Source organism: Heterodontus francisci, chromosome 26, assembly GCF_036365525.1.
Source record: "Heterodontus francisci isolate sHetFra1 chromosome 26, sHetFra1.hap1, whole genome shotgun sequence".
In the NCBI taxonomy this organism is placed as follows: domain Eukaryota; kingdom Metazoa; phylum Chordata; class Chondrichthyes; order Heterodontiformes; family Heterodontidae; genus Heterodontus; species Heterodontus francisci.
In genome coordinates this window covers 68,036,813-68,049,351 of record NC_090396.1, presented here as the reverse complement: position 1 = coordinate 68,049,351, position 12,539 = coordinate 68,036,813, and the positions used below count along the sequence as shown (strand labels likewise).

At 43.6% G+C, this 12,539-nt stretch overlaps 1 protein-coding gene across 2 annotated transcripts in view; it reads right to left on the bottom strand.

Annotated features, from left to right (window-relative positions):
• helz (helicase with zinc finger) overlaps positions 1-12,539 on the bottom strand; it is a 308,260-nt gene that overhangs the window by 222,524 nt on the left and 73,197 nt on the right. For both annotated transcript variants that reach the window (XM_068058498.1, XM_068058499.1), the window contains exon 11: positions 775-1,042. In XM_068058498.1, the coding sequence (XP_067914599.1) occupies positions 775-1,042 (268 nt within the window). The remainder of the gene's footprint in view (positions 1-774; positions 1,043-12,539) is intronic.

Here is a 12,539-nt window from a genome sequence, read left to right as displayed (position 1 = left end):
TCCTGGCCAATCAGGAATGGGAACAGCAGCCAATACTCCCACCATCCCCCCCAGCCAAGCTGAAAAGAACAAAAGCCAATTGCACCATTGTTATTGTCACCTTGACTAAAATAAGCTGTCATCAGAAATATAAACTACACTTGGGACTTTCCTGGTCTGTATGGCTCAGTACCACATCACACCAGGTGTAAATTGTCAAACATCAGGGGTGGTGTTCAGGAAGGAAATAATTCCAAAAGCATAGATAGGCCTTGTTGAATAAGTCCATGTGTCAGTAGATGCTGTAACAGGACTTTAGCATAACTTCACTACGTCAGTGAACAGCTCAGTAACGAGAAAGAATTAACAAATTAAAATCAATTTTCTCCCCCATGTGAAAATAAAGTCAGTCTTGAACAACTGTGAAGCATTCCTGGTCATGAGTTATTTAGCGCCAGTGACAAATCAGTGTTTATGAAATACTCAGTGAAAAAGAAAAGGTCTGTATTGATCAAGGGGTTTAACTTGTAAAGTTTGGAAAAATGAAAAGGCCTTTGTAAAAGTTATTTCAGTTGAAAAATACATTTCCAGAAATAAACTGAAAAACAACAATTTGATTCTGCAGCATGCAAGGATTAAGGTTCAAACCTTTTCACCTTTGGTGTTCATCACACAGGATCTGCACAGCAAAAGCAAATTTTTTTTAATACACGAATCTATTGAGATAAAAATTGCGAGGCTTAATACTGGTCAAACAGTGAAATGCACATGCTTTTGTTTTTACATTGTACTTACTTGCTGACTTCCTTATACTGTGCTATTTCTTCAATGTAAAGTAAGTCATGTAATCGGGACTGATAATTAGATTTGGTCAATGATTTGTCAAGCACAGATTGTGTGAAGAGCTGGTCTGCAGACAAAGGAATCTGGTACCGGGTCAGAAGACTTTTCTCCAAGTCAGTAGTTTCATTTGGCTCAAACTCTACAATTGTTTTACAAGTGGAATCCCATCGTTTAGCTGTGGTGAGAAGTTGCTGCCTTGCCTGCATCAGGTGTTCCAAATCTGTAAATTAAATTTACAATAAAATGAAAGCATTTACTTTTACTGAAAATGTTTCTACATCTTTGATATTCAACAACTTTTCTTAGACTCTGAGCACATGAGAAGGTAGATTAACCAAATCTACAGAGGCACACAGATAAACTACAGCACGTGGATGCTCACATTCAGCTAAATCTAGTTGGCACAGAGCCAGCCATCTGTCAGTTCTCCAATAGCTGGGAGCGAGCTCAGTAATAACATGTTAACCTGATAAAATGTCATTGAGAGGCTACTATATTCAGTCAGGTTTACATTACAAGACGACTTGCAGACCATGTGCTTCTATAGTAGTTCCACTCACTTCTCCTTTAGGAGCACAGGAATTGCTAGATGAGAAAGGTCCATTGGGTTCACCTATCAGCATTCTGGTAGTTGATTGATACAACAATAATGGAGTTATTGACTAATCATAGCAATCGGTCTCTATTAATTGGTCTACAACAGACCCAGATAAGTGGCAAGCAAAATCCCAGCGGTGCAAAGCTTTGGGAACCATAGAGATATAGTTCACCTGTTCCTCCCAAGTTTGCTACACTCACCATATGTCATGTCTAAAATTACTAATACACTAACACAAATTATTATTTTGTGGAAGGAATCCATCTAATTTGCATTTAAATTAATCAATATTACCTGCTGCCACCATCTCCCTAGGGAGTCTGTTCAATAGATCAACTACTAACTCTCAGAAATTTCTCTGCAGATTACATCTGAATTTACCCCACTTTATTATATTATAATAATTACGAGGTAATTATCTAAAGTGAAAAAATCTGCAGGCCTATAGGGTAAAGGCAGGGGAATGGGACTCGCTGAGTTGCTCTTGCGGAGAGCCAGCACAGACACAACGGGCCGAATGGCCTTCTTCAGGGCTGTAACCATTCTATGATTCTAATCAATTGCAGACCATGTCCTCTAGTTCAATTCTCTGGACAAAGTTAAACAGCTCACCATGCTCTACAATATCTAGTCCCTTTAGAATCCATAAAACAGCAACCACATCACCTCTCAGCCTCCTCTTTTCCAGTGACAGCATGTCCAATTTGCATAATCACTCCTCACCCTCTGAGAAATTGAGTAGAATGAGCCTAAAGGCTCTGGAATTTAGAAGAGGTGATCTCATTGAAACATAGGATGATTCTGAAAGGGCTTAACAGGGTACATGGTGAGAGGCTATTTCCCCTAGCTGGAGAGTCTAGAACTAAGGGACATAGTCTCAGAATAAAAGGCCAGTCTTTTTGAACTGAGATGAGGAAAAATTTCTATACTCAGACAACTGAGGATACTCGAGCATCGAGTATGGTTAAGGCTGAGATTGACAGATTTTTTGACTATCTAAGGGAATCAAGGGATATGGCGATTGGGATTGAGGTCGAAGATCAGCCAAGACCTTGCTGAAAGTCAGAGGAGGCTCGGGTGACCATATCGCCGTCTACTCCTGTTCCTTTTTTTCATGTTCTTACATTCAGAATCCAATTCTTCAATCACCTCATTCATTCTGGTTACTCCCTCCTGCATGCTTTCAATAGCTGCAATATCCTTTTACGTGCAACAACTTGCATTTATGCCTTTATTGCCTATAACCTAATAAAATTTCCCGAGGCTCTTCACTGGAACGTTATAAAGCAAAATCAGACACCAAGCCACCCAAGGCGATATTAGGGCAGTGGCCAAAAGCTTGGCCAAAGAGACAGGTTTTAAGGAGCTTCTTAAAGAAAGAAAGTGAGATGGAGAGGTGGAGAGGTTGAGGGAGGGAATTCCAGTGCTTAGGGACTAGGCAGCTGAAGGCAGTACCAGCAATGAAAATCGGGGATGCTCAAGCAACCAGCATTAGTTAAGTGCAAATATCCCAGAGGATTGTGGGGCAGGAGAAGCTTAGAGTTGGGGAGGGGTGAGACCATGGAGATATTTGAAAACACTGATGAGAATTTTAAAGTTCAGTTGTCGCTTGACCGTAAAGCCATGTAGGAGGTCAGCGAATATAGGAGTGGTAGGTGAACGGAACTTGGTGCGAGAAATGACACGGGCATAAGTGTTTTAAATGGCCTCAAGGTTACAGAGGGTAGAATGCAGGAGGCCAGCCAAGAGTGCGCTAGAATAGTCAAGTCTAGAGATAACAAAGGCATGGATAAGGGTTTCAGCTGCAGATGAGCTGAGGTGGAGGGAGGCGAGTGATGTTAGAGGTGGAATAGGCGGTCTTAGTGGTCAGAAGCTCATCTTGGGGTCAAATGTGACACCAAGGTTGCGAACAAACTGGTTCAGCCTCAGACAGATACAGGGAGAAGACCGAGGCAGTAGCGAGGGAACTGAGTTTGTAGCGCGACAGAAGTTTTCCCAATATTTAACTGGAGGAAATTCCTGCTCATTCAGTTCTGGATATCGGACAAGCACTCTGATAATTTAACAACAGTGGAAAAGTCAGGAAGGATGGTGGCGAGGTAAAGCTGGGTGTTGTCATAAATGTGAAAACTAATGGTGTATTTCTAGATGATGTCGCCAAGGGGCAGCATGTAGATGAGAAAAAGTAAGGGGCTAAGGATAGATCCTTGAGGGACACCAGAGGTAAAGGTCCGGGAGTGGGAAGACAAGTCATTGTAAGTGATACTCAAGCTACAATTAGACAGATAAGAATGGAACCAGGTTCATGTACCTGGATGACAATGGAGGGGCTTTGGCAGAGGCAACCGTTTCAAAAGCTGCAGACAGGTCGAAGAGGAGGAGGTAGAATAGTTTACCTTTGTCACAGTCACGCAGAAAGTCATTTGTGGCTTTGGCAAGAGCTGTTCCGGTACAGTGGTAGGGAAGGAAACCTGATTGGAATTCTTGGAAAGATGGGCACAGACTGGGGAGACGAGAAACTACCCTACCTCATCCTCCGAGAGGCCGCGGGGGAGAGAAGGGGGGCCACGGGGGAGAGGGGTGGGAAGAGAGAGAGCGAGCAAGAGGGGTGGGGGGGGGGGGGGAGGAGGGGTGGAAGAGAGCAAGCGAGAGGGGTGGGGGGGGGGGGGGGAAGAGAGAGAGAGAGAGAGAGAGAGAGAGAGAGAGAGAGAGAGAGAGAGAGAGAGAGAGAGAGAGAGAGAGAGAGAGAGAGAGAGAGAGAGAGAGAGAGGGGAAGGGTGGGGAGAGAGAGCGAGCGAGAGCGCAAAAGAGAGATCACAATCGCTTCTGACAGATGGGTATCTATCCAGAATACTCCACATCGCTACAAGAAGTGTGCGGCAAACATTGACTACTTGTGCAAGCAAATAAATGCCAGGTGTCTCCCTAAATCATGCGGTGAGAAACTAAGTCTCATTTAAAGCTTCTTCACAAAGATGCACATTTGTTGTTATTTTAGTTAATAGTAATATATATTTTGAATTCCTTTATCTTTCTGAACTTGTTACACCAGCCCCCTATGTAAGACAAAAAATTGAAATGTGGCCCCCCCCACGCAAAACTGAACAACCCTGGTGTACACAAATTGATTGCCACGTGACCTATATTACAACGACCACACTTCAGAAGTACTTCATTGGCTGTAAAGTGCTTTCAGACATCCTGAGGTACTGAAAGGTGCTATATAAATGCAAGTCTTTCTCTATTTAACTTTCAACAGATAGACTGGTTTACATTTTGATGAACTCGCTGCTTACGAGGATGGGGGAAGCAGAGACAATCAATGACTTAAAAAGGAAATTGGATGGACACTTGAGGAAAATAAATTTGCAGGACCACAGGGATAGAGCAGGGGAACGAGACTGACTGGATTGCTCTACAGAGCCCAAGAGATGGGCCAAAGGTCTCCTTCTGTGTCATAATGACTCTATGATGAAGTAACTGGTTTATTCTGCAACTGTTTAACTGAATGAGTGGGGAAAAATCCGTGGTAAATCTCACTCCACTCCAACTCAGATTCTATATCCCTCATCAACATGTAATAAAATGTCACACGATCCCTGTGAGTGAGCTAAGTAGTGACTTCCTATGTTAAATCCTTCTCTGAATTGACTAACCATCTCGAGAGGAAAAACTACAGTCTAACTATCTTCTTCTTCTTTGGCCTCCTTGTCTCGAGAGACAATGGGTAAGTGCCTGGAGGTGGTCAGTGGTTTGTGGAGCAGCGCCTGGAGTGGCTATAAAGGCCAATATTAGAGTGACAGACTCTTCCACAGGTGCTGCAGAAGAAATTGTTTGTCGGGGCTGATACACAGTTGGCTCTCCCCTTGCGCTTCTGTCTTTTTTCCTGCCAACTGCCAAGTCTCTTCGATTCGCCACACTTTAGCCCCGCCTTTATGGCTGCCCGTCAGCTCTGGCGATCACTGGCAACTGACTCCCACGACTTGTGATCAATGTCACAGGACATCATGCCGCGTTTGCAGACGTCTTTAAAGTGGAGACATGGACGGCCAGTGGGTCTGATACCAGTGGCGAGCTCGTTGTACAATGTGTCTTTGGGGATCCTGCCATCTTCCATGCGGCTCACATGGCCAAGCCATCTCAAGCGCCGCTGACTCAGTAGTGTGTATAAGCTGGGGATGTTGGCCGCCTCGAGGACTTCTGTGCTGGAGATACGATCCTGCCACCTGATGCCAAGGATTCTCCGGAGGCAGCGAACATGGAATGAATTGAGATGTCGCTCTTGGCTGACATACGTTGTCCAGGCCTTGCTGCCAAAGAGCAAGGTACTGAGGACACAGGCTTGAGACACTCGGACTTTTGTGTTCCGTGTCAGTGCGCCATTTTCCCACACTCTCCTGGCCAGTCTGGACATAGCAGTGGAAGCCTTTCCCTTGCGCTTGTTGATTTCTGCATCGAGAGACAGGTTACTGGCGATAGTTGAGCCTAGGGAGGTGAACTCTTGAACCACTTCCAAAGCGTGGTCGCCGATATCTAACTATCTATGGTCTGTGTATCTGTCTCCCTGCAGATCTTCCTTGAACTGAGTCCAAATGATATGTTTCTTGTCCTTTGCTCCTTGTTGGCCTGGAAATCAGCTGTTTCACTTCTCACTTTGTCCCTGTCCAGCACGTTGACCGACAGAGCTACCAACCAAACCAACTACTGTGACCCTAACATGAGATCCCCGTGTAGACTAACTCAGGCAGTGCACAAATGAATTCAGCCTCTCTTCAGCCCTTCAAGTATTCAGTATGTGCCCCAGACAGTTAAGGATACCTTGTCAATGGCTGGCTCGTTAACTCTCCAGCAATTTTATTAATATGCCTATCTCATCTTCATCTCAATGGCTCCAACGAGTCTTTGTCAGTTATTTAACCCCTCATTACTAGTAACATTTTAAAACAAATCACATCAAGATACTTCCATGGCAAAATGGTCAGAAATCGCAAACTGCAACAAAAAACACTTCACTATTCTCTTCAATACATTATATAATAGGGATCTAAACTCCATCACCTCTCCTCTTCTCTCTACACCTTTCAAATTCCCATTTAAAATCAGTTGTTTGGTCACCTCTCAACTCCCTGCTTCATTAAAAGCACTATAGAGATGCAAGCTGCTGTTATAGTGGCAGTGTGACACAAGAATGGCAAGGATAGAAAGCGGACAAGAGCAAATGATGATTCTCAGATTGACGAGACTACTAATATCATGCCCCAAGAATCTTTAATGGGACCTTTCTCATTCTCAATATACACAAATAGTTTAGACATGGGTAATGAAGTCATATCATAATTTATTGACAATACCAATTAGGAAGCAGGGTAAACAAAGAGTGAGCTGGGCAGTGCAAGTCTGCAGGACAGCATAGGTAATTTTGTAAAATAGGCATATAAAGGTGCAAATGTCATTCAATGCAGATAAATGTGTAGCACAATTTGGGAAGACATAGAAAGAATACCGTAAAACCATAAAAATTACAACACAGCATTAATTTAACTGATGACACCCAGCTGTACCTCACCATCACCTCTCTCAATTGCTTCACTGTTGCTACGTTATCTGGCTATTTGTCTTACATCCAGTATTGGATGAGCAGAGATTTCCTCCAATTAAAAACTGGGAAGACCGAAGCTGTTGTCTTTAGACCCTGCTACAAACTCCATTCCCTAATCACTGACTTAATTCCTCTCCCTGGCAACTATCTGAGGCTGAACCAGACTGTTCACAACCTTAGTATCAGATTTGACTCCAAGGTGAGTTTCCAACTACACATCCATGTCATCACTAAGCAAGACCTGGACAACATTCAGGCTTGGGCTGATAAGTGGCAAGTAACATTTGCGCCACAAAAGTGCCAGCAATGACCATCTCCAAAAAGACAGAATCCATCTCTCCTTGACATTCAATGGCATTACCATTGCTGAATGCCCCATCATCAACATCTTCGGAGTTAGCACTGGCCAGAAACTGAACTGGACCAGCCATATAAATACTGTGGCCAGAAGAGCAGGTCACAGGCTTGGAATTCTGAGGAGAGCAACTCACCTCCTCACACACCCCAAAGCATACCAACCATTTGCAAGACACAAGTCAGGAGTGTAATGCAATACTCTCCACTTGCCTGGATGAATGCAGCTCCAACAACATTCACAAAGCTCAACACCGTCCAGGACAAAGCTGCCCGCTTGATCAGCACCCCATTCATCACCTTCAATATTCACTCCCTCCATTACTGGCGCACAGTGGAAGCAGTGTGTACTATCTACAAGATGCAATGCAGCATCTCACCAAGGCTCCTTCAACAGCACCTTCCAAACCTGCGACCGCTAACACCTAGAAAGACAAGGGCAGCAGATGCATGGCAACATCACGACCTGCAAGTTCCCTCCAAGCCACACATCATCCTGACAGCAACAATATCACCATTCCTTCACTGTTGCTGTATCAAAATCCTGGAACTCCCTTGCTAACAGCACTGTGAGAGTACTCGCACCAGATGGACTGCAGTGGTTCAGGAAGGCAGCTCACTACAATTAGGCATGGGCAACAAATGAAGGTCTTGCCAGCAACACACACATCCCATGGAAGAATAAAACAAAACTAATGACTGCCTATTTTCACTTCTGCCCGCCTCATCTCTGCTGCCGAAACCCTCATCCATGCCTTGGTTACCACTAGTCTCGACTATTCCAAAGCACTGTAGGGCCTCTCACATTCTACCCTCTGTAAACTTGAGGTCATCAAAAATTCTGCTGACCGTGTTGTTACTCGCACCAAGTCCCATTCACTCATCACCCCTGTGCTTGCTGAACGACAATCGCTCCTCGTCAAGGAACACCTCAATTTTAAAATTTTCATCCTTATGATGGCCTTGCCCTTGACAACATCATATCGCCTCCACCCTCACAACCCTTCGAGATATCTGCACTCATCTAATTCTGGTCTCTTTAGAATCCCCAATTTTAAATTTCTCCACCATTGGTGGCCGTGCCTAGGCCTGAAGCTCTAGAATACCCTCCCTAAATCTCTTCGCATCTCTATTTCTTTGCTGCTTTAAGATGCTCCTTTAAACTTCTCTTTAACCATTTACTCTAATGTCACCTGATGTGGCTCGGTGTCAAGTTTTGCTTTATAATGCTCCTGTGAAGCACGCTTGGGAAGTTTTATGACGTTAAAGTTACTAAAGAAATGTTGTCTGTTATAAAAGTGGCAATGGAATGGAGGAAGAGAGATATTAAAATGTAGACACCTGGAATTGTAAAGTAGGATTGCAGCTGAAACAAGCCATAAAAATGCTTGGGATTCAAAGCTTTGCAATATAGGGAGTACAAAAACACAAACAGGTGGTGCAGAACCTATACAAGACGCTGGGTAGGCCATAGATGGAGGGGTGCGTGCTATTTTGGGAACCCTTAGTATAGAAAGGATACTGGAGATATGGAAAAGGTTAGGCTCAGATTTACTCGGATGATACCAAGGATGAGATAATATAGGTACCATGGAAAACGTGGGCTGTCTTCAATGAGAGAAAGTAAAGAGGTAGATTTAACAGAAGCGATCAACATTTTGAAAAGGCTGCAGGAGGTAAATAGTCTTAGAATCATAGAACGGTTACAGCACAGAAGGAGGTCATTGAGCCCATCATGTCTGTGCTGGCTCTCTGAAGGAGCAATTCACCTAGCGCCACTCCCCAGCCTTCTCCCTGCAGATTCTTCCTTTTCAGATAATAATCCAATTTCCTCTTGAATGCCTCAATTGGACCTGCCTCCACCACACACACAGGCACTGCAATCCAGATCCTAACCACTCAGTGCATGAAAAAGTTTTCTTCTCACATCACCATTGCTTCATTTGCCAATTACCAAAACTCTGTGCATTCTAGTTCTCGATCCTTCCACCAATGGAAACAGTTTCTCCCCGTCTACTCTGACCAGACCCCTCATGATTTTGAATACCTCTATCAAATCTCCTCTCCCAGGAAAACAGTCCCAACTTTTCCAACCTATCTACATAACTGAAGTTCCTCACTTCTGGAACCATTCTCGTGAATTTTTTCTACACTCTCTCGAACGCCTTCACTTCCTTCCTAAAGTGTGGTGCCCACAGCTGGATGCAATATTCCAGTTGAGGCCAAACCAGTGTTTTATACAAGTTTAACATAGTTTCCTTGCTTTTGTACTCTCTGCCCCTATTGATAAAGCCTAAGATGCTGTCCACTTTATTAACTGTTTTCTCAACTTGTCCTGCCACCTTAAATGATTTATGCACATATACATCCAGGTTCCATTGCTCCTGCATCCCCTTTAGAATTGTATCCTTCATTTTATATTGTGCCTCTGCATTCTTTCTACCAAAATGAATCACTTCACACTTCTCTATATTAAATTTCATCTGTCACTTGTCCACCCATTCCACCAACTTGTCTGTGTCCTTTTCAAGTCCTACTCTATCCTCCTCACAGTTCACAATAATTCTAAGTTTTGTATTGTCTGCAAATTTTGGAATTGTGCCCTGTATACCAAGGTCTAGGTCATTAATATACATCAGGAAGAGCGAAGGTCCCAACATTGACCCTGGGAAACTCCACTACATACCTTCCTCCAGCCCAAGAAACATCCACTAATCACTACTGTTTCCTTGCACTCAGCTAATTTTGTATCCATGTCGCTACTGTCCTTTTCATTTCATGAGCTCTAACATTGCTGACAAGCCTGTTAAATGGCACTTTAGCAAATGCCTTTTAGAAGTCCACGTACACCACATCAACAGCATTACCCTCAACCCCCTCTGTTACTCATCAAAAAACTCAAACAAGTTAGTTAAACACAATTAGCCCTTAACAAATCAGTGCTGGCTTTCAATAATTAACCCTCATATTTGCCCAAGTAACTATTAATTTTGTCCTGAATTATCATTTCTTGAAGCTTCTCCACCATGGAGGTTAAATTGACTGGTCTGTAGTTGCTGGGCTTATCTTTACACCCTTTTTGGAACAAGGGACAATATCCAGGCTTAGGCTGATAAGTGGCAAGTAACATTCGTGCCAGGCAATGACCATCTCCAACAAGAGAGAATCTAACCATCTCCCCTTGACATTCAACGGCATTGCCATCGCTGAATCCCCCACTATCAACATCCTAGGGGCTACCATTGACCAGAAACTGAACTGGAGTTGCCATATAAATACCGTGGCTACAAGAGCAGGTCAGAGGTTAGGAATCCTGAGGCAAGAAACTCACCTCCTGACTCCCCAAAGCATGTCCACCATCTACAAGGCACAACTCAGGAGTGTGATGGAATACTCTCCACTTGCCTGGATGGGTGCAGCTCCAACAACACTCAAGAAGCTCGACACCATCTAGGACAAAGCAGCCCGCTTGATTGGCACCCCATCTACAAAATTTCACTCCCTCCACGACCGACGCACAGTGGCAACAGTGTGTACCATCTACAAGATGCACAGCACCAAGGCTCCTTTGACAGCACCTTCCAAACCCGCGACCTCTACCAACTAGAAGGACAAGGGCAGCAAATACATGGGAACACCACCACCTGCAAGTTCTCCTCCAAGTCACACACCATCCTGACTTGGAACTATATTGCCGTTTCTTCACTGTCATTGGGTCAAAATCCTGGAACTCCCTTCCTAACGGCGCTGTGGGTGTACCTACCTCACATGGACTGTAACAGTCCAAGAAGGCAGCTCACCACCACCTTCTCAAGGGCAATTAGGGATGGGCAATAAATGCTGGCATAGCCAGTGACACCCACATACCATGAATGAATAAAAAAAAATTGCTCAGTCGTTAAGCATATGCAAGCCTGAGACCAGTAGATTCTTGGGCACTAAGGGAATCAAGGGATAGATGAGGAGAGAGCGAAAAAGTGGGCGTTGTGGTAGAAGTTCAGCCAGCATCTTATTGAGTGGTGAATCGGGCTCCTATTTCTTATGTTCTTAAGAGAGCACCACTGAACACTCTAAACTTGCAATGACAACACACTTAATATTTTCAGAGAATGATAAGCCACAACTGCTTACGAGGGACAACTATATAATATAGGAGCAGGAGTGCGCCATTTCTGCCCTCAAGCCTGTTCGCCACTCAGTGAGATCATGGCTCATTAGCGACCCAACTCCATATACCTGCCTTTGCCCCATATCCCTTAATACCCTTGGTTGACAAAAAAATTTGATCAATCTCAGTTTTAAAATTAACAATTGATCTAGCACCAATTACTGTTGGTGGAAGGGAGTTCCAAACTTAAGTAACCATTTGCGTGTAGAAATGTTTCCTAATTTCACTCCTGATAGCTCCGGCTCTAAATTTATAGGCTATGCCACCCTTGTCCTGTACTTCCAATCAAAGAAAATAGTTTCCCAATCGACCCCATCAGTTCCCCTTAGTATCTAGAAAACTTCAATCTAATCACTGCTTTACCTCCTAAAGTCCAAGGAATACAACCCTAGCTTGTGTAATCTCTCCTCATAATTTAACACTTGGCATTCAGATATCACTCTGGTAAATCTATACTCCAATCCCTCAAAAGTCAATATATCCTTCCTGAGCATAAAGTAACAAATAGGCGCTCCTTTTGAATATCTTCCCTTTTTGAAAATACTTCGACCTTTTTAAAATCAAGAAATGGAGAAAAGGACGTTCCTTAACCTCCCACCTGAAACACACTAACTTGATATTCATTTCAATTTGGGGCCTTAGCTATCTACCAATGGAAAATATATGCCCTGCAGCAGTTCTGTATGGACCCCGGGGCTAAGGTGATATTCTTGACATGTCTCACTAGGTCCACAGACACAAAACAAACAAGATGGAAAGGAAGATTTTCATTTCACTCTCTGTGTAAGGTATCAGACCACATGTATAATATTGTGTTCAGTTTTGGTTTCCACACCACAGAAGATACTCATGCATCAGAAAAGGTATAGAAAAGAACAAAACAAAACTGATTTCAAGTCTAATTGGGAATGAGGTAAGGGAAAACCTTACAGAAGCTTTACATCTAGGAAAAAGGGAGTTACAGGAGATGTCAGAGTATATGACAAATGGCATAATAA